General features: G+C 46.8%; 1 protein-coding gene across 1 annotated transcript in view; it reads left to right on the top strand.

Moving 5' to 3' along the window:
- Flt1 (fms related receptor tyrosine kinase 1) overlaps window positions 1-25470 on the top strand; it is a 157655-nt gene that overhangs the window by 82620 nt on the left and 49565 nt on the right. Inside the window, exons 14-15 of the mRNA XM_087902626.1 lie at window positions 2960-3106; window positions 22259-22390. Coding sequence (XP_087758752.1) covers window positions 2960-3106; window positions 22259-22390 — 279 coding nt within the window. The remainder of the gene's footprint in view (window positions 1-2959; window positions 3107-22258; window positions 22391-25470) is intronic.

Genomic DNA, 25470 nt, shown 5'->3' with positions numbered 1-25470 from the left:
TTTCCCCCAAGGCCGCTTTTATGGAGCCCCGAATGCTGTGAAAACAATCAGTAGCCTGGAAGGCTGTCAGCCCAGAGGAAAGAATAATCAATTGTGTCTTGAAGCCTTACCTATGGCTCTTTGGCCTGGCCTCTTTGTTCATTCTGAGGCAATGTGTTCCTTGAGGAAACACAAACCTCGGCACCACTAAGAAGACTTTGGGGGCTCAGCTTTTAGGAAAGCTTAAAAAAATTAAGAATTTGGGGAGCCTTCTCAGAAAAAGTGATCTGAACATGCAAAGCCTTCCTATTCCTTCCCTGGGAGCAGGGGAAGATGTGTGTATTCCAAGAGACAATTTTAAGAAGTCCATTCACTGTTATGTAATTAATCCTTCCAGAAGATTCTTCTAAGAAAAGAAACTATTATTGTATAAGTTGTTTTTTTTCTTTCTTTGGGATATGAAGAGAGATGAGGGCAAGAGAGAGAGAGACAGCTGAAGGAAAGGGGGAATGAGGCTGGCTCCTCAGCCCCTTCCAAAAGTGGAGAAAAAGAAACCACATCTTGAGGGGCCTAGGACCTTGCCAGCAACACAGGGTCATACCTAAGAAGGAAAAGAGCCTCTTGTGGGCAGTTGTCTTTGGCTACTGATAACCAGCAAAAGTATTCCGTTAATTCAGATTATTTTAGAAGAAGGGTCAGGTTTCTGTTTCTACCAACTATGTATGGGTTTCATACACCTTTCTTCTTTAAAATGTCACAAGCATCGTTACAGAGTCTGAGGTAGAATTAACAAAATATGATTCTTAGGTTGAACGACTCTGTAGACAATAACCAAACTGGGAAACTTAGCATACAAAAAGAAAAATTCATTGATAAATCCTAATACTGTATGCTTCCGTAGGTGTGTATCAACCTTGTTCTGTGTTGATTCTGCAGCTTTTTCTGCTGCTCCTGTGAAGTTTGTAGCATAAAATAGGCCCTTTGGATGCTCTTCGCAACATTTCTGTTACAACAGACATTCTCTTCTAAGTACATCTGTCAGGGAACCTCAAACCTATGTCCACATGATATCATAAACTGCAGCTGTGAAAAGTATTGGTGGTTTATAGGCCCTGTATTCAAACTTCTCTTATGGCCTACGAGCAATGATGGGTTGTTTTATCGTAGTTAACACATGGGTCATAGTAAAATGTGCTGGAGGGAGCTGGGAAACATAACGGACCGGGTCTGGATGTTAGGTTAAATCTGCCCAAGTCACTGTTCAATGCTAACTAGCCGTGTGTTCTTTATTCTGTCTCGTCATATCTCACTGATGCTCTGTAAAAGTGTCAATATTGTATCGAGCAAGCGTGCACAAGGTATCGTGTATGGAAAGGTTTTTTTTTTTTTTATGGGCTAGGTTTTTCAACAAGAAAAGCTGACAGGTGGCATAGAACATGGACACAGAAATACAGGACTAGTTTTGCCTGTGACGGTGAACTAGAGGAGATAGGCAGGCACTAAAAGCGGCCAAAAAGCCTTCTCGTGCAGCCTCCTCTGGAGTCAGCCCGCACTTCCTTCAACCCTCTTGCCTTCAGATTTCATTTTGTGTAAAACAAGAAGGCTAATGATAAGCTCTGGAACCCCAAACCCTTGAGAAATCTCATGGGTAGTAACCCTGCCTCGTTCTCACTATTTCACCGTGTTGTATGATGGTATACTTCTTAACGTGGGATTTCAAAATGGCCTTAACAGATGCTGACCCTGAAAGTTTCCCTGCAGGAATATAAGGAGAAAGGTGTGGGGAACGCAGCAGACTCCTGCAGGGGACGTGGAATCCAGGCCACAGCAGCGTAACCATCACTTTGTAGCGTAACCATTCCTAAACTGCGCTCTCCCCGTGTTAATGCCCTAAAATGAGGACCCAAACATGGTCAGAGAAAGCTCAGACCAGTGTGCAGAATATGTAAGTCACACCTACACCCTGGGGATTTCTGTCCTAGGATTTGCAAACGAGATGGAGAAGGAGGACTGGGGGGACGGGGGTGGGGGTGGGGGATGATGTTAGGAGGCATTTCTGTTTGGTCGGACTTGAGTCCCTGATCCAATCCCGCCTCACTAGAATGTGTAAACCTCAGCAGGACTGACGACTGACTACTTCATTTCCGCAGAGACACTGTACTCATTGGGGCCCTGGGGGTACTGTGGTTCCTGTGTGGGGGTTTAATATTATAATGTATTGCATATTAATGTATTAAGTTCATTTTTGTTGTACTATATTGGTTGGCATTTTATTAAAATAAATTGTATTGTACCATATTTGTATGTTTTAAGAGAAAATAATATAAAATATAATATTTGTGCTATTATATAGCGCAAAACCTACAATTTGTGCCTCCGCCTCTTGAATTAACTTTTTGGTTGCTTGCATTTGGGAAGGGAATGGAGGGAGAGAAGTAATCAATAAAGCTTTGAAACTTTCCTGTTTCCAGAACTTTCCTGTTTGGTCTGCTGCCTAAAAATGTAGATTATGGAGTAACACAACCCATCCCATACAGCTCAACTCAATACAAACTCAGAGCCATCGGGTTCAATTCGGAAATCACACACAAGACATAAGATTATATTGGCCCATCACAACATGTAATAGGAATGTAAAAAAATTACAACACTACATACATAACCATGTTTTTCATGTTTAGTTTCTGAAATATTTGAGTTTCAGAAAAAGCTCTTCCTTGTCAAAGAAGAAACTGAGTTGGCCAGTTAAGACCCTGTATGTCTAAAACCAGAGTCCAGCCTAGCCCTTGATTTTCCCATTCTAGTACATTGAACTTATTGTCACTGCTTATTAAAGGGAACAATAACTTTAATGAGTGAAGCTAAAGGGGACAAAATGCATGTTGAAGCTTTATGGTCACCTTGGGTGGTTTCTGCCTCTATTAAAACGCCAATGTTTGTGCAGTCGAAGTAACCCCAAGCCCTTCTATTTCCTCACTAGACCAGAAGGCGCCACACCTGCTGCAGAACCTCAGTGACCACAAGGTGTCCATCAGCGGCTCCGCGACCTTAGACTGCCAAGCTAGCGGCGTCCCTGAGCCTCACATCGCTTGGTTCAAAAACAACCACAAAATACAGCAAGAGCCTGGTAAGAGACTCTCCCTTGCCTTCGGTCACCCCCTTCCCTCCCAGTCTCCCTACCTCCTGCCTATCCGACATCTAGAACCTTCTGCTTAGCATGCTTGCAGACCATGTTTACTTCAGTTTCCAAGAAGGAATCGTGGAGCTGGCTCTGCGGCCCGATCCCTAGCACTAGAGGGCTTCCTTACTTCATCCGCTCATCCTGAGCGCTTTAATGGGATCAGAGGGACAGACACGGGAAGGCCGCCCAGGAAGTGGTTCAATTCATCAGGACAACTGGGGGAATGAGGGGTGGATTTCTTGGCTTGGGGGCTTGCATAGTTTGTTTTGGTTTGCTTTTAATTTTAAAAAATTTTATGTGTTTGTGAGTTTCATCTGCATATATGTCCAGGTACCACTTGATTGCCTGGTGCCTGTGGAGGCCAGAGAGGGTGTCAGGTCCACTGAACTGGAGTCACAGATACCTGGGAGCCATCACATGGGTGCTAGGAATCAAACCTGGGTCCTCTGGAAGGTTTGATTAATCACTGAGCTAATTAATCACTGAGCCCTTTCTCCAGCTCCATATTGCACTTTTCAACACTTAGTACATATAAAGCTCAGAGAGGTAGATTTATAATTTTTTTAAATTCATCTATACTCATTTTCATAATCTGGGAGCACTATTTTATTATACTAGTTTAACAAAAAACATTTATTTTTTTAGGGGTGTGTGTGTGTGTGTGTGTGTGTGTGTGTGTATAACACTGTGTGTGTGTGAGTATAGGTGCCATTGGTGGCCAGAAGAGGGCATTACATTTCCTGGAATTGAAGTTGCAGGTGGTTGTGAGCTGCCTAACATGGCTGCTGGGAATTCAACTCAGGTCCTCCTGAAGAGCAGCAAATGCTCTTAATTGCTGAGCCATCTCTCCAGTCCTAAAAGAAAGAAAGAGAAAAAGAACAACATAACAGCTTTCTAACTTAAACTAATTGTTATGAGCTATTTTCTTTAAAAAAAAAAAAAAAGCTGGCTGAACTAAAATCAATGACTATGGACAGTATCTACATTCTGCCTGCTTCACACTGTGGCTAAATAAGATTAAACTAAACTTACATTTTTGGTTGACAGTTATACTGGTACAAGGGCCTGGTTCGGTCCCCATATTATGAATAAAATTGTCCTTATTTATAATACTTGACAACCTTGATCACTCCTGACAGGGTGGAGTGCTCTCAGACTGTGAGTCTCCCACTCAGAGCAAGTCTCCATGTGAGTCTGGGGTCTCGTCTTGGGATGAGACCACGAGAGAACAAAGCTTCACAGTATGGGTGGTGTCTCAGGAGGGCTTTGTATTCCGCAGCACAGAGCCAGCCCTGCCACACCTTGTCTAGAAGGAGCACTTCTGTTCCCCAAGCGCAGCATGCTGGGACCAGCTTGCCACTGCTCCTAAGGACCTACCTCCCGCCAAAAGGGAGCAGCTTGTCTCTCTCTCAGACTTTTTTCCTGATGAAGGTTTCTACTTCTCTCTTACTGAGGTTGTTTAAAAAGATAATTACCTGTCGTGTGTGTGTGTGTGTGTGTGTGTGTGTGTGAGAGAGAGAGAGAGAGAGAGAGAGAGAGAGAGAGAGAGAAGCCTATTTCTCCTATTTTCATACTATATTGTTATTTTTAAAGAACTTATTTTTAATTATGTTTGTGTGTGTGTAGGCGTATGAACTTGAGTGAGGTCGCTGAGGAGACCAGAGGCATTGATTCCCCTGGGGCTAGAGTTACAGGAGGTTGTTCCTTGCCTGTCTCGAGTGTTGGGAACAGAACTCAGGTCCTTGGCAAGAGCATCCCATCCCGTGCTCTTGGCTGCTGAGCCACGCCTTCACCTCCCAGTACTCCTTTGTAACCATCGGGTGATGCGCAGTTCCCTTCAGCCAGCGGACAGTCTAGTTAGGCCTCCTACTCAGAGTGTTAGCGCCAGTCCCATGCTCCCAGAGTGACGGCTGCATGAATGGCTTCCAGAGACTTGCCCGCTACCTTTAGTAGCTCATCTGGTCATCCAGACACCTGGTTTGGGGCAGGGTCTATATCACGGAGCTATCTGAAGAGATTTTGGAATATCCTTAGGCCAATGTGGAAAACAGACAACTTGGCCCAAAGAGATCGAATGGCTTACTAAATCACTATTTTGTGGAAGATGAATCCCTTGAGGTAGTCTGCCACCGTAAAAAGATGAGAGACTACGTAGACAAACACATGGCTCATAAAAGAGACTGGTGCGACTGCTTTCCCCTATGAACTCAGAGTCCCTGTCACATAATGGAGGCCAAGGGAGCTCTGTGCTCCACAGCCTGGTGAAGCGGCTTTCGCTCGGTTCTCCACCCTCACGTGATCGCAGGTTATGCAGATTCCATGATGGACTGAGAGAAAATGTTGGCTGGCAGTGTGAGAGGCTTGAGTCTGGTTTAAGTTCAGCTGTCAGGGCCTAAATTTGAGTTAAAAATTCAAATATGGTGGCTCGTGCCCATGAGCCCAACACTGGGGAGGTGGAGGCAGGCACTTCAAGGTGTTGAAGGTTCAAAGTCAGCTTGGACCATGGAGACCCTGTCTCAAACAAAAAACAAAATTCAGCCAAGTCCGAAAACTCATGACCGTTATGAGGATGGGGGGGGCAGCACCCACACACACACACACTCACTCACACACACACACACACACACACTCACACACACACACTCACACACACACACACTCACACACACACACACTCTCTCTCTCTCTCTCTCTCACACACACACACACACACACACACACTCACTCATGCACGCACAGCAAAGGGAGCCTAAGTGCCGGCCACAGAGACCAGGGCTTGAGGCCCCAGCACTGCGCTCATCTTCCTGCTTTCTGCGGTCCTGTTAGCTTCTGAAACTGGAATAATGCTGACTGCACATGGTGAGGCTTTGACCATGTCGCTCAGTCAAGCTGCCCATGGTCACAGCTTAGTGAGCGTCACCGCTGTCCGGCTCTTCTCGTTGTGCAGAAATTGGCCAATGAGTTGGAATCTGCTAGAAAACATCAAGACTGAGTAAAGCATCCCCAGCGTCAGCTCCCCCCCCCGCCACACAAAGAAGTTTCTAAATGAGTCTTCTATAAACTCTTAGCTAAGTCCATAATAAACACCGCTGTCAGCATTTGTGAAATTTCACTATGCTTTGTCCATCTTCTCTCTTTACTTACTGTTTAAAACTATGATAGCCAGGCCACAGAGATGGCATTGTGGGTAACGTGTTGGGCACAAAGCCTGTTAACCTGAGTTTTTGAACCCCAGACCCCATGTAGTGGAAGGAGAGGACTGCGGTCCACAAGTAGCTAACTCCCACTGTAACTTCCTGGGAAGAACGTTCTGGGCAGTAGCCACACCCCCACAAAGTTACAAAGTTCCAAAGTTCCAAATGTTGCACTGAAGTGCAACAGTCAGGCTCTCGTGTTCAACAGCACACACAGGTAACATCGAACACGCCGCCGACTCTACAGAGCTGTTTCCGTTAAAACCTGTGAATAAGGACCATTGGTAACCACAGTAGCCAGCCCTGACTTGCCAGGGCTCCATGGAGTGGAAAACCCCCTTCACATGTTAACCCAGTGAGGCTAGACTATGTTTGAAAACCTGAGCATACAACCCAAGCAAACCTCATCCTTCACAGAAAGCCTAGCCGCTCGAAAAGGGCTCGGAGAATCATAGGGGTACTGGATCCTTAACAGGATCCGGTCCACTATCATTGTTACTCATGAACTGATAACTCTTCGACATTCCAAAGAAAACAGGAGAGAGGAAGCTGGGCACGCATGCGAGCTCATGCCCCGGTGACCATCAAATGCCTGTTGAAAGAGCTGAGGGAACTTCTGCCCCCTCTTCATTTCCTCCCTTTCAGTGAGACCCAGCCGTTCCTGCAGAGGAAAGCAAAGGCAAGAAAGCTGGGTAGTAACTTCTTGGGCCAAAGGGCAGCAGGCAGGAACAAAAGGAAATCTGGAGTGTGCGGGCCAGGACACCATGCACACTGGCGTGGGGGCCGCCTCTGCCACAGGGATGGAACAGAGGAAAAAGGCCCCAGCAACTCGCATCACTGACTCCTGCAGCCATGGCTCTCCCGCCTCCCTGCTTGATCCATGGGCATCTCCGCTCGCAGACCACCTCTCTCCTGGGGCTGGCCTTCCACACCCTGTCTGCCTCACATGCTCCCTGGGCTGCTTCGGTCCCCGCCTGGCAAACTTACTGTCAGCCTGGAATCCTTGTCTCCAGGGTGTTTTCTCTGCTATCTTATGGCTAGGAGACAGCCTCTCTTCACTGGTTCCGTTCACACTCATTCTCTGCCTCATTTCTCTGGCTTCCTGCGTTCTCCAAACCTTTGGAGATGGGCACGGGAATCTCCCCGCAATAATTGTGAATTATTGATCATTCGGTCAGACAGCAAGAACCATGTTAAGCTCCTTTACTGTCCATAACTGTTACCTGAGGTGGACGCTAGTGTGAGCCAGTGCACGAGTGGACCGTGCTTCACAAATACCACTGCCGTGGGCACTTCGCTCGTGTTGATTTGCCCGGCTGGTTCCTTGCGGCAGTTCGGAGAGGTTCACTAAGCCATTCTGCTGCTTGTATAGGTTCAAACAGGAAGAAGTAGGGAGAGGGGAGAAACAACCGGCTCAGGTCATGGCATCTGAGCAGCTAGGCTTGTCTCTGACATATGCAGCTAGTACGGCAGTGTGTCTTATCTCTCGCAAGGCAACGGACAGACCAGTTCTACACAGCCAAGCTGACATCCAAAACTATCTGACAGGAAAGACGACCTCTGTATTCCTCTTACATGTAAAAGCTTCCACAGACTTGTATTTAAAACGTGGTTAGAAAACACTTTAAAGCGTATTAAAATAGATAAGGCATTTGTAAAAGCTGGGCATGCCATCTATGAAGACAGAAATTACCTTGAAGCCAAATCTAGTTATCTTTAAGGGGTTTTCTTTATTCGTTTGTTTCTTATTTTGTTTTATTGAGACAGGGTCTCACCATGCAGCTCCGGCTCATAGTTGACCTAGAACTTGCCATATAGACCAGGCTGGCCTTGAGCTAACGTGGGCAAGTAGCTGCCTTTGCTGTCCCTATGCTGAGATTAAAGGCAAGCCGCATCATGCCCAGCTAATTTAAAGTTTTCAAGAGGTGGAAATTAATGCCGTATCAGTTCAAACCTCCATCGTTTATTTAAGAAGCTGCTCCTTTCTATCTGGCACTGTGCTAGGCTGGGCAGACATGACATGGATCTGTCTTCCCCCTCCCCCCTCAGAACTGATGACCAAACTCGGGGACTTGTGCTCAGTAGGCAAGAACACACCACTAAATCCTTAACCTCTGACTTCTGGATAGTCAAATTAAATTAAATCAAGATTAAATAAGTAAAGCTACTACCAACATTTTCAAATTTTAAGCATTCATATAACCAAAAGGTCAAGTAATTAACCTATGTAAGTGTCCTGGTGGGACGCGGCTTTCTCAAGCAGTACCCGTCCTTGTCCGGCTTGATCACTGTCCAAGTCAGCTGGCCTCAAGGTGGCATAAGACAAGTTAGTAACATGAGGCCGACGAAAGCGCCTTGGCTTCATCACAGGGCTCAGATCTGTGTGACAGGGGAGCTGAGAACGGGTTGTTTAACGTGGCTAAACAAATTAAACAAATTGCTGCAGGGTCTGGTGCTCGGGCACATTTGGGCGGCTGCGGTGGCAAGGAGAGCACGCGCACCGAGAAAGCAGAAGGAAATGCCTTGACAGTGTTTACCACGAAGACGTGTCTCACATTTGAGGCCACAGATAGGTTTAACTTGATTTCAAGATCACACAATTCCCGTCTACATCAAAAATCACACATTCCCGTTAGCACCTCCACATTTTATGTTTTGTATCTTGGTTAAAAGTAGATGTAGTTTTTAAAACCTTGACTACATTAAAAACTAAGAAAAATCCATTTTCTGCATGAACTTTAGGACTCTGTAGGCAATAGGCTCCAATGGTTAAGTGTTGGGTAACTATAAAAAAGAAATGGGGGGAACCTTGAAAGAGGTGAGAACGGGGCAGCATGTCCAAACCAGAGCTCAGCAGAGAGCAGCTGGAAGGACCAGGACGGGGTGGCAGTGCTGGCAGACATGGAAGATGCATTTCCTCTGAAGGGTTGAGGGTACGCAAAGCCAGGTTTAAAGCCTGTGTAACACAGAGGCCCTGCCATAAGACGAAAGTGTGACGTGGAGGGACCACACCCTAGAGCTCCATCAACATTGAACATTTGTGAGAGATGGATTACTTATGACAGCAGCAGCTGGAGCACGCCTTAGTCCCCAGAGTTAGACAGACAGCACTGGCTCCTGCAGGAAATGTCGCTTCTGTAGAGCCCTTACACAATGTGACGGTCTGCAGCCAGATTGAAACAGTGTTGCGGAGTTGCTTTGAAGAAACCTGTTCGGAGTGTCTTTCTCCCTCCCCAGGCCACCTGCCCAAGGGTCTGGCTACTCACATTTAACACTTTCCTTCAGCTCCATCCATTTCCTTCTCAGATGCTTCACCAGGGTCTGAATGTGTGTGTTCCCAACAGTGATTTGGCTAAGTAGGTACCCCACAGGGGGTGGAGCTGGCAAAATAGCTTATGGCAGCACGGTGGGAGCGAGGCTGTTTGCAAAACTGATGTGGCTGTGGCGATGGACTGATTCAACTTAGAATCTCAAAAGGCCCAGAGAAAAGCGTCTCTGAGCAGCCACCGCACACTGAGAAGCTCCTTCTCTCCTGAAGAGCTCTCAGAGAGCAGAAGGCAGTGCTGACCTGAGAGTCCTCAGCAAAGCTTCCTGGGGCAGTCATCAGCCAAACAACACTGAGAGGAAATGTCCCTGCAGGTCCAAGGAAGGCACTTAGAGTCCTTGCCGGTTAAAGCAGTCGGATTTTATTCAGAGCAACCTGTGTCTCCAGCGGACTGAAACGGGAGCAGCAGAGAAGAATCAGAAGGCAGGGATTAATCTCTCTTCTTCAGCTGAACCTCGGTTACTCGCTGAGTGACCTGTCCTGTCACCGCTGCATCACGGTGACAAAGATCAGCACCAGTGGTGACAGATCAGAATCATCTGTGGTTGTGAAGGGATTGCGTAGATGGAGCAAAGGCCTTGGGGAGAAGCAGGGAGAGGTGGGAGAGAATGCTGCAGGGGAGGGCAGGGAGAGTAAAGCCACCTGCCTTGCCTGCGCTCCTAGAATCAGCCCGATTTCTCCAGAAGAGGAATGGCAGCCAGATACATATAGTGTGAATTTTTTTTATCAGTCTCAGAGGATGTAATTCAGGGGCAACAGATACACTCACAATGTTGTTCAGTCATGTTGCCATCTTTTTCCTAAACCACAAGTGGAAACCAGAGACAGAGAAGAGAGAAAGACCAAGCATGTGTGTGTGTGTGTGTGTGTGTGTGTGTGTGTGTGTGTGTGTGTGGTTCTGTGTCTTGATCCCAGGGGCTTCACTCCACTTAGCTGCTTCTCTGACTCTCAAGGCCTCTCCTTGGCTATTGTGAACCAAAATTCTCTTTGGAGTCCTTCTGTGACTCTCTCACACACAGACTCACGCTCTGAGCATGGCAGAGGTGGGCAGCCCTGTTCCAGAGAATAATCAGGGCTCCAGAGACTCACAGAAGAGAGAGAAAAAGAAATGCAAGCAGGAACAAAGAAAGAGATGAGAATAAAAGAGATCTAGGGTCGTGGGGTGCGGAGGTACACTCTCCTAGCAGCGTTGAACTCTGTCCAAAGACACCGAGTGGTCTCTCAGAGCGGGAGGGCTCCAATCCCAGTCTACCGGATCCTTATACTGAGGACAGTGCTCAGAGAGGAGAGGAAGCAGCTTCTATGTGGCTTTAAGTGCACCAATGCCATTGGGTGTGGTTTTCTATTCCAGAAGTCCAGAATTTTCCTGGAAATCCTCCTCCATCCAAATCCAAGCTTAAGAGAGTTTATCCAAGACCTAACTTGGTGCATACCCATAGTCATGCCCCTGCAATCACCACTCTGCCCAGTTAAGGCCAGAGGCAAACAAAGACTCTTTCAGATAACCTGCTGGGTGAACTTCGTACACTGTTTTCAGGGCTCAGGCGCACTAAAACAGCTGAATCAAACAACTTCGGTGCCCTCCCTCCCATCAAATCATGAACTTGTCTCATTCAGCTGGGTCGGCTCATCGTTCAGCTGGCCTTCACCAAAGAGCAACCAAATGCAGAAAATGCTGTCCGTGCCAGGACTTCTTACATTTTGTCTCACACAGTCGCATGGACGCGAGTATAAGCAAGACACAGACAAACCAAGCATTTACTGAAAATAAATCATAAGGAAATCCATTTTAAAATAGGTGTTTGGTTTGCATAGCATCCTAGCATTCATTAAAGAAAAATGAGATAGGAAAGACTTTAGGATTTACTTGAAGAATTAAGTCTTGGCTCAACTTTCGCTTCCACAGGTAACAAAGCATCTTCAGTGTTTCTCAAAGCTGATTGATTCCTTGACTTTATAACAACCAAGCTGAGAAGACCACTTTGCATAATTTTATAATGTAAAATGACAAAAGTATATTTAAAGCCACTTCAGAAATTTCCTTTAAGAAACTTGGGCCAGAAAAAAAAAGAAAAGAAAAGAAAAGAAAAGAAAAGAAAAGAAAAGAAACTTGGGCCAGGCAGTGGTGGCACACGCCTTTAATCCCAGCACTCCGGAGGCAGAGACAGGCAGATCTCTGTGAGTTCAAGGTCAGCCTGGTCTACAGAGTGATTTCCAGGGCAACCAGGACTGTTACGCTGAGAAACCCTGCCCCGAAAAAACAAACAAATAAATAAGTAGTTTTAAAAAATTGAACCAGCAACTCTAACAGTGATTTTTAAACTCAAGCATTCTAATTAATATGATTCAAAGCTTGGTGGCAGGATGTTTGACCATGCTGGAAAAAAAAATCTCCTTCTGGAAAACTATGTATATTAGTGACTAAATTGCCATTTTATTATTTTTCCATTTTCACCCTTTTTGTTTAATTTGTTTTTTTGTTTGTTTGTCTCACTATGGAGCTCTGGCTGGCCTGGAATGATGTGCTCAAACTCACAAGGATCCACCTACCTCAACTTCCCAAGTGCTGGAATTAAAGGTGGCCGACACCATGTCCAGCGCCACTGTTCACATTTTGTATGACATGTACATTTGTTGGGGTTTTTTTTAACATACTAAATGGAATTTAGTCCCAGTTCGTTCAACCAGCATCCCCTGAGGACCACTCATAGGCACAAACTAGATGTGCAACACTGAATCCATACCTTAGTACAAAGAAAAATTGCAGGTAATAAATGTAACAAACAAAGCATATAGCATAAAGTCAGAAAACTGCTATGAAGAAGGAGGAAACAAAGGAAGTCAGACATCAGCGCACGCTTTTAATCCCAGTCCTCAGGAAGCAAAGGCAGAAGGATCTCTGTGAGTTCAAGGCCAGTTGGGTCTACATAGCGAGTTCCAGAACAGCCAGGGCTACACAGACAAACCTTGTCCCAGAAAAAAAACAACCAACAACTGGAGAAAAGAAAGAAAAAAGAAAAACCAAGTCAAACAATGGATTATAGTGAGTGCCTGGTAGTGGCATTATAAGGGAGCTGAAATCGCAGGTGCGATGTATTATTTGAGGGGATTTATAGAGATCTATCCATGTCAATATACACCATTCTTTCTCCTTTTTAGCAGTCATGTATTGCAGTATGATATCTACTCCCATAATTCATTTTTTAAACTTTAGCCTCTATACAACACAACATTATTTCCCTGTATTAAAACAGGAACTAGAAAAACCACTGTATGTAGACAACTATGTCTTGTGGCAGAAACGAATCCAACTTTCCAGGCAGGCTATGGCAAATGCCAGAAGCATTTATCGGTCAGGAGTGTCCACGTGTATTTATAACATACAGATAGGTATTCAGCTCCCAACACCCGTGTGGGTTGGCTCACAACTGACTGTAACTCCAGCTCCAGAGGATCTGGTGCCCTCTAATGGCCTCCAGGGCATCTACACTCAAATGAACACACACACACACACACACACACACACACAGAGAGAGAGAGAGAGAGAGAGAGAGAGAGAGAGAATTAAACAATAAAAAATAAATCTTAAAATAAAGATGAAGATCAAGTGTAGCTAAATCCAATGGCATGACCTCGATGTCAGAAGTCAAGATGGTCATGTGACAAGAAAGGAGGCACTGTTCAGATTGGCAAGCTAGTTAGGAAAGCAGGGTCATTTGTGTGGGAGGAGCAGAAAGTGCAAACACGGTGTGCATTTATTAAACAAATACGTGAATGTAAAACTCTGCAGGTTTTAGTGAGTTGTGTTCAAATGCTGTACTCTTGCTGAGACAATATAGTTCTCATACACTTAACATTGCCATTGTCTGTCACCTCAAGGCATTAGTGGAAAATAAATAATTTAACAAAGTCCCTTGGAAATACCAAATGCTAAAATGTTTAGACACGTTTAGACATGTTTAGACACGTAGACGTCCCCACTGGATAACTGCCGATCAGTTGATCACAGCCTGATCGGACACCTCTATCATCAACCAACTTAGCAGCTCCTTGGGGGTCTTACACTGAGTCTCATCTTCATACCCTTCTGGGCTCATAACAGATTCCCAGGGACAGAACCTAGAGTGAAGCTTCATTTGTCTCTGTGGGGCTACCAACACCTACACAGCCTCCTGAATTATTTCTATGCTCCAGAAACCTGAGCGTGTTTGAATCTTAGGGTGATAAAGTCAAGTGGCATAAATGTTCTAGATTCTGAAGAGAGCTGAGCATGCGCTTTTGTGAACTACCGCATACAGAGTCGGCACTAATGGCAACCTTAAGTGAAGACTCACTAAGACCGCAAAACCATCTTTCCTCTGCCCTGCACTCCATTGTCCAAGGTCTTCAAGCATTTTGTCATTCTCCGGTAGCTGGAGGCCAGTCGGCTATTTGGCACAGTGCTAGATGCTGGTGACTCAGGAAGGCTAAGGCAGGGTTACTGTTCTCCATACTGGAGTGGACGAATAAGAAAGTCCTCAATCTGACTGCAGAACAATACACGACCAAATAGAGCAGGCATGGGGTGATGGCAATTAACAGAACAGGGGTCCAAGAGCAGTGGAAGATATCTTTCAAGGCAAGGTCTCCCTCTGTACAACAGCCCTAACTGTCCTGGAACTCTCTCTGTAGACCAGGCTGGCCTCGAACTTACAGAGATCTGCCTGCCTCTGCCTTCCGAGTGCTGGGATTAAAGCACTCAAACTTTTCATTTTTAATGTTGACCAACACGTCCCCTTTGTCCATTCACTGTAAAGGTAGATCAGATATGACCCTGCAAAGATGCTAACCCCTGGTGAATGTCAGAGTTTTGTGAACCAAGCTCCTGCCTATCTCCCAGCTTTAGGCTCTGTTGTCTCCCTGAAAGGACCCCTGGTCTTGGGTCTAGTTTCCTATTGCAGTCCGTGATAAACCATACAACTGAGCAACTGCTGTTTCTTTGACTCATGGTTAATGCTTACTTGTTTTTTGTTTATTTGTTTTTTGTTTTTAATAGGAGTGTTTTATCGGCCCTCACAGTGAATGCGTTAAGTGGACATGTTGACCAACATTAAAAAATGATAAGCTTGAGCCAGGTGATGGTGGCCCACGTCTTTAAATCCCAGCATTTGGGAGGCAGAGGCAGGTGGATCTTTGTGAGTTCAAGGCCAGTCTGGTCTACAGAGTGCGTTCCAGGACAGTTAGGGCTACACAGAGAAACCCTGTCTCGAAAAACAAAGCAAAACAAGGGGCTGGGGGTAAAAAAAAAAAAAAGATGAGTTTGAACATAAAAATTTCAGATTTCTGACTTTTCTTTAAAATGTAAGAAGACAGTCCTAGTATTAAATCCCTAGTGCCCACGGTGTGAACTAGGTATAGCTCCCACTTTTAGACTGATACAAGACTGTCTAAGCTTTGTAGGCACAGTTCCTTCCCATTTCCCACACCGATTTAGCTGACTTCTCTCCTCTGTAGGTAACTACATCACTACATCTTGCCCGGCTCCTTCTTTGTCCAATCTAAACAGATTCATATAATATAGAGGATTCTGGGCTGGCAAGATGGCTCAGCAGGTAAAACAGCTTGCCAGCAAGCCTGACAACCTGAGTTCAATCCCCCGGGACCCATGTTGTGGAGGAAAGAAGCCAGTTTGTCCTCTGGCCTCAGCATGTGAGGCGCCACTGCCTCAGGTAAATAAGTGTGAAGAAAAAAAATACGTAATAGAAAAGAGAAGTAAGGGGCTGGAGAGATGGCTCAGTGGTTAAGAGCACTGGCTGCTCTTCTAGGGGACCCAGGTTCAAACCTGAGCATCCACACGGCAGCTCACAACTGCCTGTAACTCCAGTTTCAGTTATGAGTGAATCCCTCAAAGAACGTAATAGCAGCGTGTATAGCAGAGACAAGTATACACAGCTGGGCTGGAGCGATGGCTGAGTGCGTGAGAGTCCTGGCTCCTCCTGCAGAGGACCTAGGCTGAATTCCTAGCGTCCATTGGGCCGCTTACAATTGCCTGCGACTTCAGTTCTGGGGCATTTGATGCCCTTTTCTAGCCTCCAGCTGCATAAATGTCATGTACAGAACATACATGGAAGGCAAAACTCACAGACATATAAAATAAAAACTACTGTACATCCAGAAATCAATGTAACTTTAAAGGCAATTTATCTGAAAAGGAAATAAAAGCATTCAACGGTATAAAAGAAGCCCAAGAAGAAGAGGAGGGAGAAAAGAGACTCAGATTCAAAAGAAGAAACGAAAAGAAACTCAAAATAGTTGCTCTGTCTGGGTAGGGAGATTTATTAGCAAGCAGAATTGTAAGTTTTGCCCATCAACAGCCCAGCTGTGATGTTTTGCTGAACTTAACAGTAGAGTAAAGTATAAAGCATCTAGAATAGTCAAGAGTATCTTGACAAAAAGAAGGGATCTAAGACCATATAAGCCTGTAAGATGCATTATCAAGGTGTCTGGAGAGATGGCTCAGCAGTTAGGGGTGCTCTTCCAGAGCACCTGTGTAGCACATGGTGGCTCACAACCATCTGTAATCCCAGTTCCAGGGGATCTAATTACCTCTGTGGGCATTACATGCACGTGGTACACAGACACACATGTCAGCAAACAATCCATACGCATGAAATAAAAATAAGTCAACACAGGTCTTCTTAAAGCTACGTTATGAAGCATCGTGATTGAAACGCTGCGGTACAGACACAGACAAATGGGCCCCTGAGAGAGTAGAGAACCTAGAAACGGAAACACGACTATATCGAAACTTGGCATCTCAGAAGTGGCACCACAATTCAGCAGGAAAGGAACATTTTCCTCCATCATTGACACCGAGCTGAGTGCAGGGACACACACCTCTAATCCCAGCACTCAGAAGGCAGAGGCGAGATGATTTCTCTGAGTTTGAGGCCAACTTGGCCTACAGAGTAAGTTATAGGATAACGAGGGCTACATAGTGAGACCTTTTCCATGCGCCCCTCCCCCAAGTGACATTGTCATGCCTGTCTATATGGTAGAGGTCCCCTCCCACACTGCTTTCCAAAAGAAAACCCACATAAGGAAAAAGCAAAATTCCAGTAAATGTTTTTTTCTTTTCATTTTAATTTATTTATTTATTTATTTTTGGTTTGTTTTTTTTTGTATTTTTTAAGAACGGGTCTAACTATGTAGTTCTGACTATCCTGCCTCTGCCTCCCAAGTGCTGGGATTAAAGGCATACACCTGGCTTCTAGTAAATATTTTTATAGATTTTTATGAAGAAAGCAGTCAAGGAGGGCACTTGATGATATTAGTGGAAAAAGATTTATAAACAAGTCGCAAGAAATACAAACTATACTAAATAATATCAAACTTGGCTACCACAAAAAAAAAAAAAAGGGAGAAGAGTGTTTAAGGCCTGGGAAGAAACTCCACCAAGAGTAGCCGGGGCCTTTTTACTTCAAAGGTGGTATCCAGCTGGTACTTGAGGGACGGGAGGGGTTCAGACCACCGTGAGACGTGGGCAGCGAGGGGAGCTCTCACTCCGCACCCCTCAGCCAGTCTCGGTCTCTGATTGCTAGAATCTTACATTCCTCCAAAGCCTCACCAACCCTGCTGCTCCAAGTGTCTTGCTTGCTCCTTCATCTCCTGCTTCCACGCTGTTGGAGATGGAACTCATCACCTTGGGCATGCTGGGTAACTGCTCCGCCACTGAACTGCACCCCCAAACTTGCACCCCTCAAACCTTCTGCCAGTTCTTCAGTCATATCTATTCTCCCTGGTTTTGGAATGCTTGCGATGCAAAGCCGGAGTTACCCTCATTTTACAGAGAAAAAAAAAACAAAACAGTGGTCAAAGGGGCTTGGGAACTTAGCCAGAGTCACAGGGGAGAATTCTGTGAAGAACACGGAATTCCTCTTATCTGGGCTTAAAATACTGGTATCACCTTGGGTTTGTCGCCTTCCATTGCTTTAGCCAATAAAGCACCAGTTCCTGCAGGTTTTTTCTTTCCAGTGTGCACTTCCATTTCTTCCTCCCCCTCCACTTCCCCTCCTCCCATCCAAGGCCTGGTGGGGGATGGGGGTGAGTGTCGGCCTCACCACCCCTTGCCTGAATTTCAAGGAGGGAACCGGACTGCCCCATGCTGCTCTTTCCTCATTCCAGCCCATCCTGCCTTCTGCTAGACTAAACTCCCCCGAATGCCACTTCCATGATGTCAGTTCCACAGTCAAATCTCCGCAGGCCTCCCCCTCCTCGCCTCTGAGCCAGGGTTAGAACCGCTCTTGACTTCAGAGCCCCCCCCCCCAAGAGGAATTTGGGAAAGAGACGAAGCACACACCCACGGAGGAAAGTTCAGAGTGCACAAATGGAGCATCATTTTGTCTCCCACCGCAGCAGCGGAATGGTTTGGGTTTTGTTTGTGTTTGTTTAACGTGACAGTGCTCGAGAGTGGTGCAGAAAGATAAAATGGTCTATCACTCCCTCCTAGTACGATGCTAACCGGTTCACCTAGTTAGCCCCTCAGGTGCTGGGATAATACACTGACCAAAACCAACCCGGGGAGGACAGCGTTTATTTGGCTGGCAGGTCACAATCTATCGCTGAGAGAAAGAAGCCAAGGCAGGAACCGGAGGCAGGAACTGAAGCAGAAACTGTGGAGGAGTTCTGCTTACTGACTTGTTCAGTCTGCTTTCGTATATAACACAAGGCCATGTTGGTCGGTAATCAAGAAAATGACAATAACTTTCCCAGTTGGCATGCCCACGCAAATGGGGAACATCTCACAGGGCCCCATCCCTAGATGAAGAGCTAAAGAGAGAATTAGCCTTCCCCAGGAATGAGCAGCCTAACTGGTTACCCACCACCAACTGGTCATCCTCGAAAACATATATATATGTGTCTATAGGCCCATGTATGTACATGGACAGATTTGGCAGGTTGTACGCACGCTGTCATTCACTTACATATGTAATTATACATTTGGGATATGTGTGGCAAGAATCAAAATAGATGTGGAGTTGAGATGGAGTGAAGTGCAGCTGGGAGATACGGGAGGGGTTGCAATTCCAGCAGTCGAAGGGTGTAGGTAGAAAGATCATGAGTTCAAAGCCAGCCTCGGGTGCGAAGCAAAGACCTGTCTCCAGAAAGCAGGAAGGAAAGGAAATAAGAAACTGACAGTTTCGCCCTGCTCCTTCCCATCCTTCGCAGGCCACCTGAGCTGTTGAACTCTATTCCTCTTACTTCTTGGAAAATTCTAATCTGGGCACTGTACCCCCACACACACCCCCACACCCCATTCTCTCCCAGATTATTTCTACCAGAACATAAAAATGATGTAAAGTTTTGCATCTTAAGAAAGAATATCTGGACTGGAGAGAAGGCTCAGCGGTTAAGAACACAAACTGCTCTTCCAGAAGAGCCCAGTTTGATTCCCAGAACTCACAGCAGTCAGCTCAGAAACACCTGGGACTCTAGTTACAAAGGCCCTGATGCCTCCGGCCTCCCTGGGCATCTGCACTCCGGCACATATTCCCTTCCCTCATAGTTCAAAACAGAAAAATAAATCTTTTTTTTTTTTTAAGTTCCTTCCTCGGGCTGGCGAGATGGCTATTGGCTAAGAGCATTGGTTGCTCTTGCAGAGAACCCAGGTTAGGTTTGTGGTACACATTTCGCAGCACATCTCCAACTGCAGCTCCAGGAAACTCCACCCCTGCTTCTGGCCTCTGTGGGCACTGCACATGCATGGTGCACACACACATATGCACAGGCAACACACACACACGTAGACTAGAAGTAAATCAAATCCTAAAGCATTCTCTTCTCCAGCCACGCTGCTGTGCAGACACTTGCTAAGAAGGAAGCTCCTCGCTGTCTCCACTCAGTCACCCCCCCTGTCTCTTTCTGTGACCTTGGTCGGGCTTTCTTCTACACTGCATTAAAGTGGGTGGTTAGCTTCCTTCCTCTGAGGCTCTCTGAGCACAGCTCAGCGCCGCCTGTGAGAAAATGTCTTTTGTTGGTTCCAGAAGCCTCCTCCTGGTTTTCTGGTCCCCTCCTGGGCTCCTCCCTGCCCCCACCTTGGTCACTTCCCTCTCCTGCTCTGAAGTCTCCAGTTCTCAGGCTATAGACTTCACTCCTCCCTCTGGGCTGGCTGAGCCCACGATATCTGTAGCCTTTTTGGACTCCACTGCTTTCTCATTGCTGAGCCCACACGGTTTGAAGTCCTGATCCTCCCCTCCCCATGCTCCAGGTGAATCCTCCCTTCAGATGTGCTGTAACCATCCTGACCTTACACTGTATGGAAACTGCAAGAATTCTTGACTACGTCCCCTGTTTACTCTCCCTACACATCCCAGTTGTCTACACCACTGACTTAGAAACCAGCTTTTCATTGCCCTTCCTCACACAGAACACCCCAATCCATAAGTAAGCGGATTGGTTCTTCAGAAACAAACAAACAAACAAACAAACCAAAGTCGGTCCCTCCTGTGGCCTCAACACTCCAGTACGAACCTGTCAGTAGCAGACTCCTCCCACCAGCCACACACTTTCCATGTCTGCCTCTGCCCATGCCATCGGATGACTGATGTCTTCTGATGCCAGAGAGCGGACCCTGGACCTTGCTCTTGTAAGGAAAACACGCGAGCGCCATGCTACATCCCCAGTCCATCCTGCAGTGGGTCGTTTTGGCCGAGGGTGGTTTTGTTGATTTGCTCGCTTGTGTTTCTGAACAGGATCACGTGGCACAGGATGGCCTCAAGCTCACTGTGTAGCTGAGGCTAACCCTTCAGGTCCTAATCTTGCTATCTCCCCCCCCCCCCCACACACACACACATGTGAGGGTTACCGGAGTGTTCCACCACACTCAGCTCTCCAGTAGATTGAGTTATTTATCATTTTAGATGTATGTAAGTGTATTTTATATGTTATAAGTGTATCTAGGAGAGGCCTTGGGATCTCTTGGAACTGGAGTTACAGGCAGTTGGGAGCTGCCTGATGTTGGTTGATATTGAGAATTGTACCCAGGTACTCCAGAAAGGCAGCGTGTGCTCTTAACTTCTGGGCCCTCTCTCCGGCTCTCTCTACTGGCTTTTTGAGCAGTGGAGAACACAACAAAGCCTTAATCCTTATGACGCCTAGGGACAGGGGAGGCAGGGTCTGGGTCCGGCCATTTCTCTTCTGCTTGCTTACTGCACACCAGCCATAGAGGTCTTCATCCTCCTCGCCTTCCTTTTCAGACTTATTTATTTGATGTTTCTGAGTGTTTGCCTGCATGTATGTAAATGTACCACATGCATGCCTGGAGCCCACAGAGATCAGAAGGCATTGGCTCCCCTGGAACTGGAGTTAGTGATGATTATGAGCCACCATGTGGGTGCTAGGAACCGAACCTGGGTCCTCTGCAAGAACAACACCCTTTCTGGAGGGCCCTACTCAGAAGCCACCTCTGAAAAGAGCTGTCCCTGTTCGCCCTGTCTGCAACAGCCTCCTCTGACCCTCCTTCCTCTTGCTCTCTTCACAGGCTTTACTGTAAACTAGAATGGGAAGCTTCTGGAAGCGAGGGTGTGTGACTCGTTTGCCTCTTATGGTCTCACCAGTAGCTAAAAGCTGTCTGGTACATAAAAGAGGCTTTCATAGGAATGAACAAATTACTTCTCCAAAAGTCTAGTTTCGAAAAGATTAAAGGGGCAGGGGAACGCTCAGGGGCCGAGTGCTGGTGTCGGTCCCTGGGTTTAATTGGGAGGGAAGACAGAGAGAAGACTAATAAAATAGCATAGGAGTAAGAGAGTTGCCTGACAGTCCTTCAGGCTGCCACTCAAGGGCCACCTCCTCCCCCTGCGGCCTTCCTGAGGTACTAACTTGCGTTCTTGTTGGCTGTCTGTTCCCCAGACTCGGACTGACAGGAGATTCATACCAAGTAAATACTTGGTGACAGTGCTTGGCGTAGATGCCTGTGTCTCAAAGCCTTTCAGGGGAGTCTGGAAACTCCCCTGGTAATGGAGAACTTCCATTACTCCAGTCTGTGGAGTACTGAATACTAAGTACTTACATCAACCAAGCACTCACGACCACAATACGCATATATTGAGTGGGAACCACTTTCATTTTATATCAGTACTGGGGGAATAAAACATAGACAGAATAAGTAAGTTGCCTACAGCGCTAAAGTGTGAATTTAAACACAGCTAGCCCAAGCTCCTTACTTCCATACCATACCACATGACAAGCCACACGGCAAAGGACCCTGTTCCACGAATACACTGTGGGTTACGCTGCTTCTTCTTGGTCATGTTGCCTAATCCTGGGGAGTCTCTGTTTCCTCTGTGCGAGGGGGACAGGGCAGCCCCTTCTGAGTGTCTGGAAGCATCAAGCTGTGGCCAGGATGCTGCAGAGCACTTGACTCAGGACAGGGCAAGGCGTAGGGCAGATGCTGGTTAGTGAGAGAGCCAATGAGCTGCTCCAGAGTTAGGCAGAGCACAGAACGTATTCTGGGAGCCTAGGATAGGAAGGCACTGGGCTTCCTTCAGCTGTTTCTTTGTCCTCCAGAGCCGCTAATCTAAACATCTCTCTCTCTCCCCCCAGGAATTATTTTCGGACCGGGAAACAGCACGTTGTTTATCGAAAGAGTCGCAGAAGAGGATGAAGGTGTCTATAGGTGCAGGGCCACCAACCAGAAAGGCTCCGTGGAAAGCTCAGCCTACCTCACTGTGCAAGGTAAACACTGGCAGTCCGAACGCCTGCTTCCCTGCGGGCTTAACTTCCCACCTCCTGGTCTCCCCCAGCAGCCCAGCGGGTCCTTTCCCTACCCCTTTCTTTGTCCTGGACACTACTGACACTCTGGCTCTGACTGGAAGCTGAGGTTAGCTGTCCTGGGGAGCCCCCCAGCCCAGCATTCTCAGCAAGGGAAGTACTTCCAGGAAGAAGGGAGCCTGGCGTGCTGACACTGTGGGACAGTGTGACTCACAATACCCCTAGGGGTCCACATCTGTGAGAAATAAGGCCAGGAAGAAAGGAAATGGGGGAGGTTCCCTCTGAAATTGTTCATTTCTACCCCACCCCCTTTTCTGAGTCCTAGAAATTAAACATGAGTTACTTTTTCCTTAGCTGGTTTTTAACATGAGGAGACACAAAATAGTCTCAGAAGCAGCACACAGAGAACAGCTCACACCTCAGAGACTGCCCTATGCGCTTCCTGGAACCCAGGGAGTCTGTGGCAGAGCAAAGCACACAGTAGCTGGGTCCTGCCCTGCCTGCAGTCATGTTGGTTTCCATTTGGAAAACAGTTTCAACCCGGGCTTCAGTTTTCCCACGCTAAGCACCATGCCAACCCTAGAATTGACAACCCCGGAGCATTGCGCATGGGCGCCTCTTAGATACCACCGTCAATGAGTGGCATATTGAGATCCAGCGTGGAAAGATGGAATGTGCTCAGTAGCCACTCCACAGTGCACAGTGGTGTACGTGAGAGCTTGTGGCTGCTTCTTGGGAGAAGCCAGGCAGGAAGAAAGGCTGAAACTAGCCTACCACAAATCCGTACCTCCAGAAAGAGGGCAGCTTTCCCCAAACAGCCTGAGGGAATGGTCTTCCACCTTCCAGATCTTCCCTGTTTTAAATGAGCCTTCTAGGTCTGCCACACATCAAGAGGGACTGAGCAAGCATCTCGTTTGAACAGCTTCTTTCTCCGTCTTTGGCGTGGGTATCAGGTGCAGCTATGGCAGCAGCTCTATCAGGCCAGGAAAAGCAGAAAACAAAAGGTGCCCTCAGCCTCACCCTAAGGTGTTATAACCGACCCGGGTGTGTGGAGCAGTTAGGACGCTCCCAGAGGCAGGACGTCATAACTTGGCTCTCACAGCTAAGCAGTGACAGCCATGATGAAGAAAGTTCATTTTCTTCAGAGACTCACCTCCGCCCGCCACAGGGCTGCTTTGCCTTGCTGAGCACCTGTTACCAGGTTCTCTAGCGAGCAATACGGCCAGCCATGGCTGCAGAGCTGGGGCTTAGAGAGAAACCCTGACGTGAAGTAAGAGTGTGCACGCCAGCTGTAAATCTTCCCAGGATAGCCTGGGCTTCTGGGGAGTCACGCCATGTGGCCTTGTGCTTCACGGCACCTGTGTCCCAGCACTTGCCTGCGCCAGCTCTCCAAAGCCTCTCACACAGAGGGCGAGGTTTCGGGAGTGCAGGTGTCAGCTCCGTAGAAGGAACTCAGAGAAGCCCGCACCTATGAGAAGGTCCGGTTTCTTGAAGTATACTGGGCTGCCTGAATTCATGTGGCCACGTAACACTGTTCAGAGCAGTTGAGCACACTTATCTGCAGATCATCTGATCACTGAGCTTGGATTCTCGCCCTTGAACGCATGACTCATGTCCCTGAGGGGCACTGAAGCATCCCCAAGCTGCAGACGTGGTTTCCTGGTATACTCCTATCTTGTCCAGTTGAGTTTAGGAAATCTAGGCACATGGGTTGTGTCTGTGGCTATGTTTAACAGATTTTAAAGAGGTTCAGGAATCAGTCAGGAAGGAAGCGGTCTGCTCATTTTATTTCCTTTGAAAGAGGAGTCTTATACTCAGAGATAAAACAATGTGTTATTTTTGTATCTGAAAAGGATAAATGAACCGTGGAGTCAAAGTGGCTTCTTTAAATAATCCCGGGTTTTGTTTGGTTTGGACCAGACCTTGAGCACAAGTGGCGTGACCACAGTAAAGGTGTTAGCAATCGAGACCATTTCCGAAATTAACAAGTTTGACCCGTTTGTAATCAGAGACTTAACCTAGGCTCTAAGCCTTCTCACGGAGGCCGAGGACAATATTCCATGCAAGAACTGTTCTGACAACAGACTTGGGCGTTACTGTACTTTAGGACACTACTGTCCATAGGACCAAGCCCCTCAGAGAATGAATGTCATTAGAAGCATCTGTTAAAGATGACCGGGGGCTTGAGAGAGGACTCAAAGGGGCTGCAGCCTAAGTGCCAGACGTGGCGTCCCAGTTTGCAAGCGTGGGTCACAGCAACCGCACACTCACATCTGCTGGAGACAGGACCCACACCGTAAGAAGCAGGCACCATATCCCCTAATTAGATCCCAAGGTTTAAGAATAAAAATAGCTCAAAAAACAAAACAAAACAAAACATGTGTCTCTGTGTTCTACACCATGGTCCGTGTTCCATTCCCGGCTCCTCTGACGTGCAGCCTGTCCCCACCCATCTTCCTGAATTGGGCCTTCATGTTTCTCATCTCATAGATGCTGGGAATTTTCAGGGGTGTCGCAAGTAGCAAACCATACTCAAATAGATGAATGACCTGTTCCTAATTGCACACAGGATGCTAAGGGCCCTAAATATAGACACCTCTTTTCTCTCTCTCTCTCTTTTTTAAATATTTATTTATTTATTATGTATACAATATCCTGTCTGTGTGTGTGCCTGCAGGCCAGAAAGAAGAGGGCACCAGACCCCATTACAGATGGTTGTGAGCCACCATGTGGTTGCTGGGAATTGAACTCAGGACCTTTGGAAGAGCAGGCAATGCTCTTAACCTCTGAGCCATCTCTCCAGCCCCTCTTTTTTCTCTTTTAAACTTTCATCTACAAACTATAGAATAAGCCTCACCTTAGCATAGGTTTATAAAAATGGCACCAGAGTTCAGTTAGAATGAGTTAAGATCTTTGTAGATGACTCTTAAAGCGAAAAAGTTAGACTTCAAACATTCCCATCTCATTTCTTCTCATGGAAACCAGGCTGACATGAGCCTACGCAGCCATGTATCCCAGACATCATTAACCTGGTGTTGGGCCCT

The sequence above is a fragment of the Myodes glareolus genome, chromosome 2 (genome assembly GCF_982192425.1).
Source record: "Myodes glareolus chromosome 2, mMyoGla1.1, whole genome shotgun sequence".
Lineage (NCBI taxonomy): Eukaryota > Metazoa > Chordata > Mammalia > Rodentia > Cricetidae > Myodes > Myodes glareolus.
The sequence above is the reverse complement of the archived record's forward strand: the minus strand, read 5'-3'. Positions and strand labels throughout refer to the sequence as shown.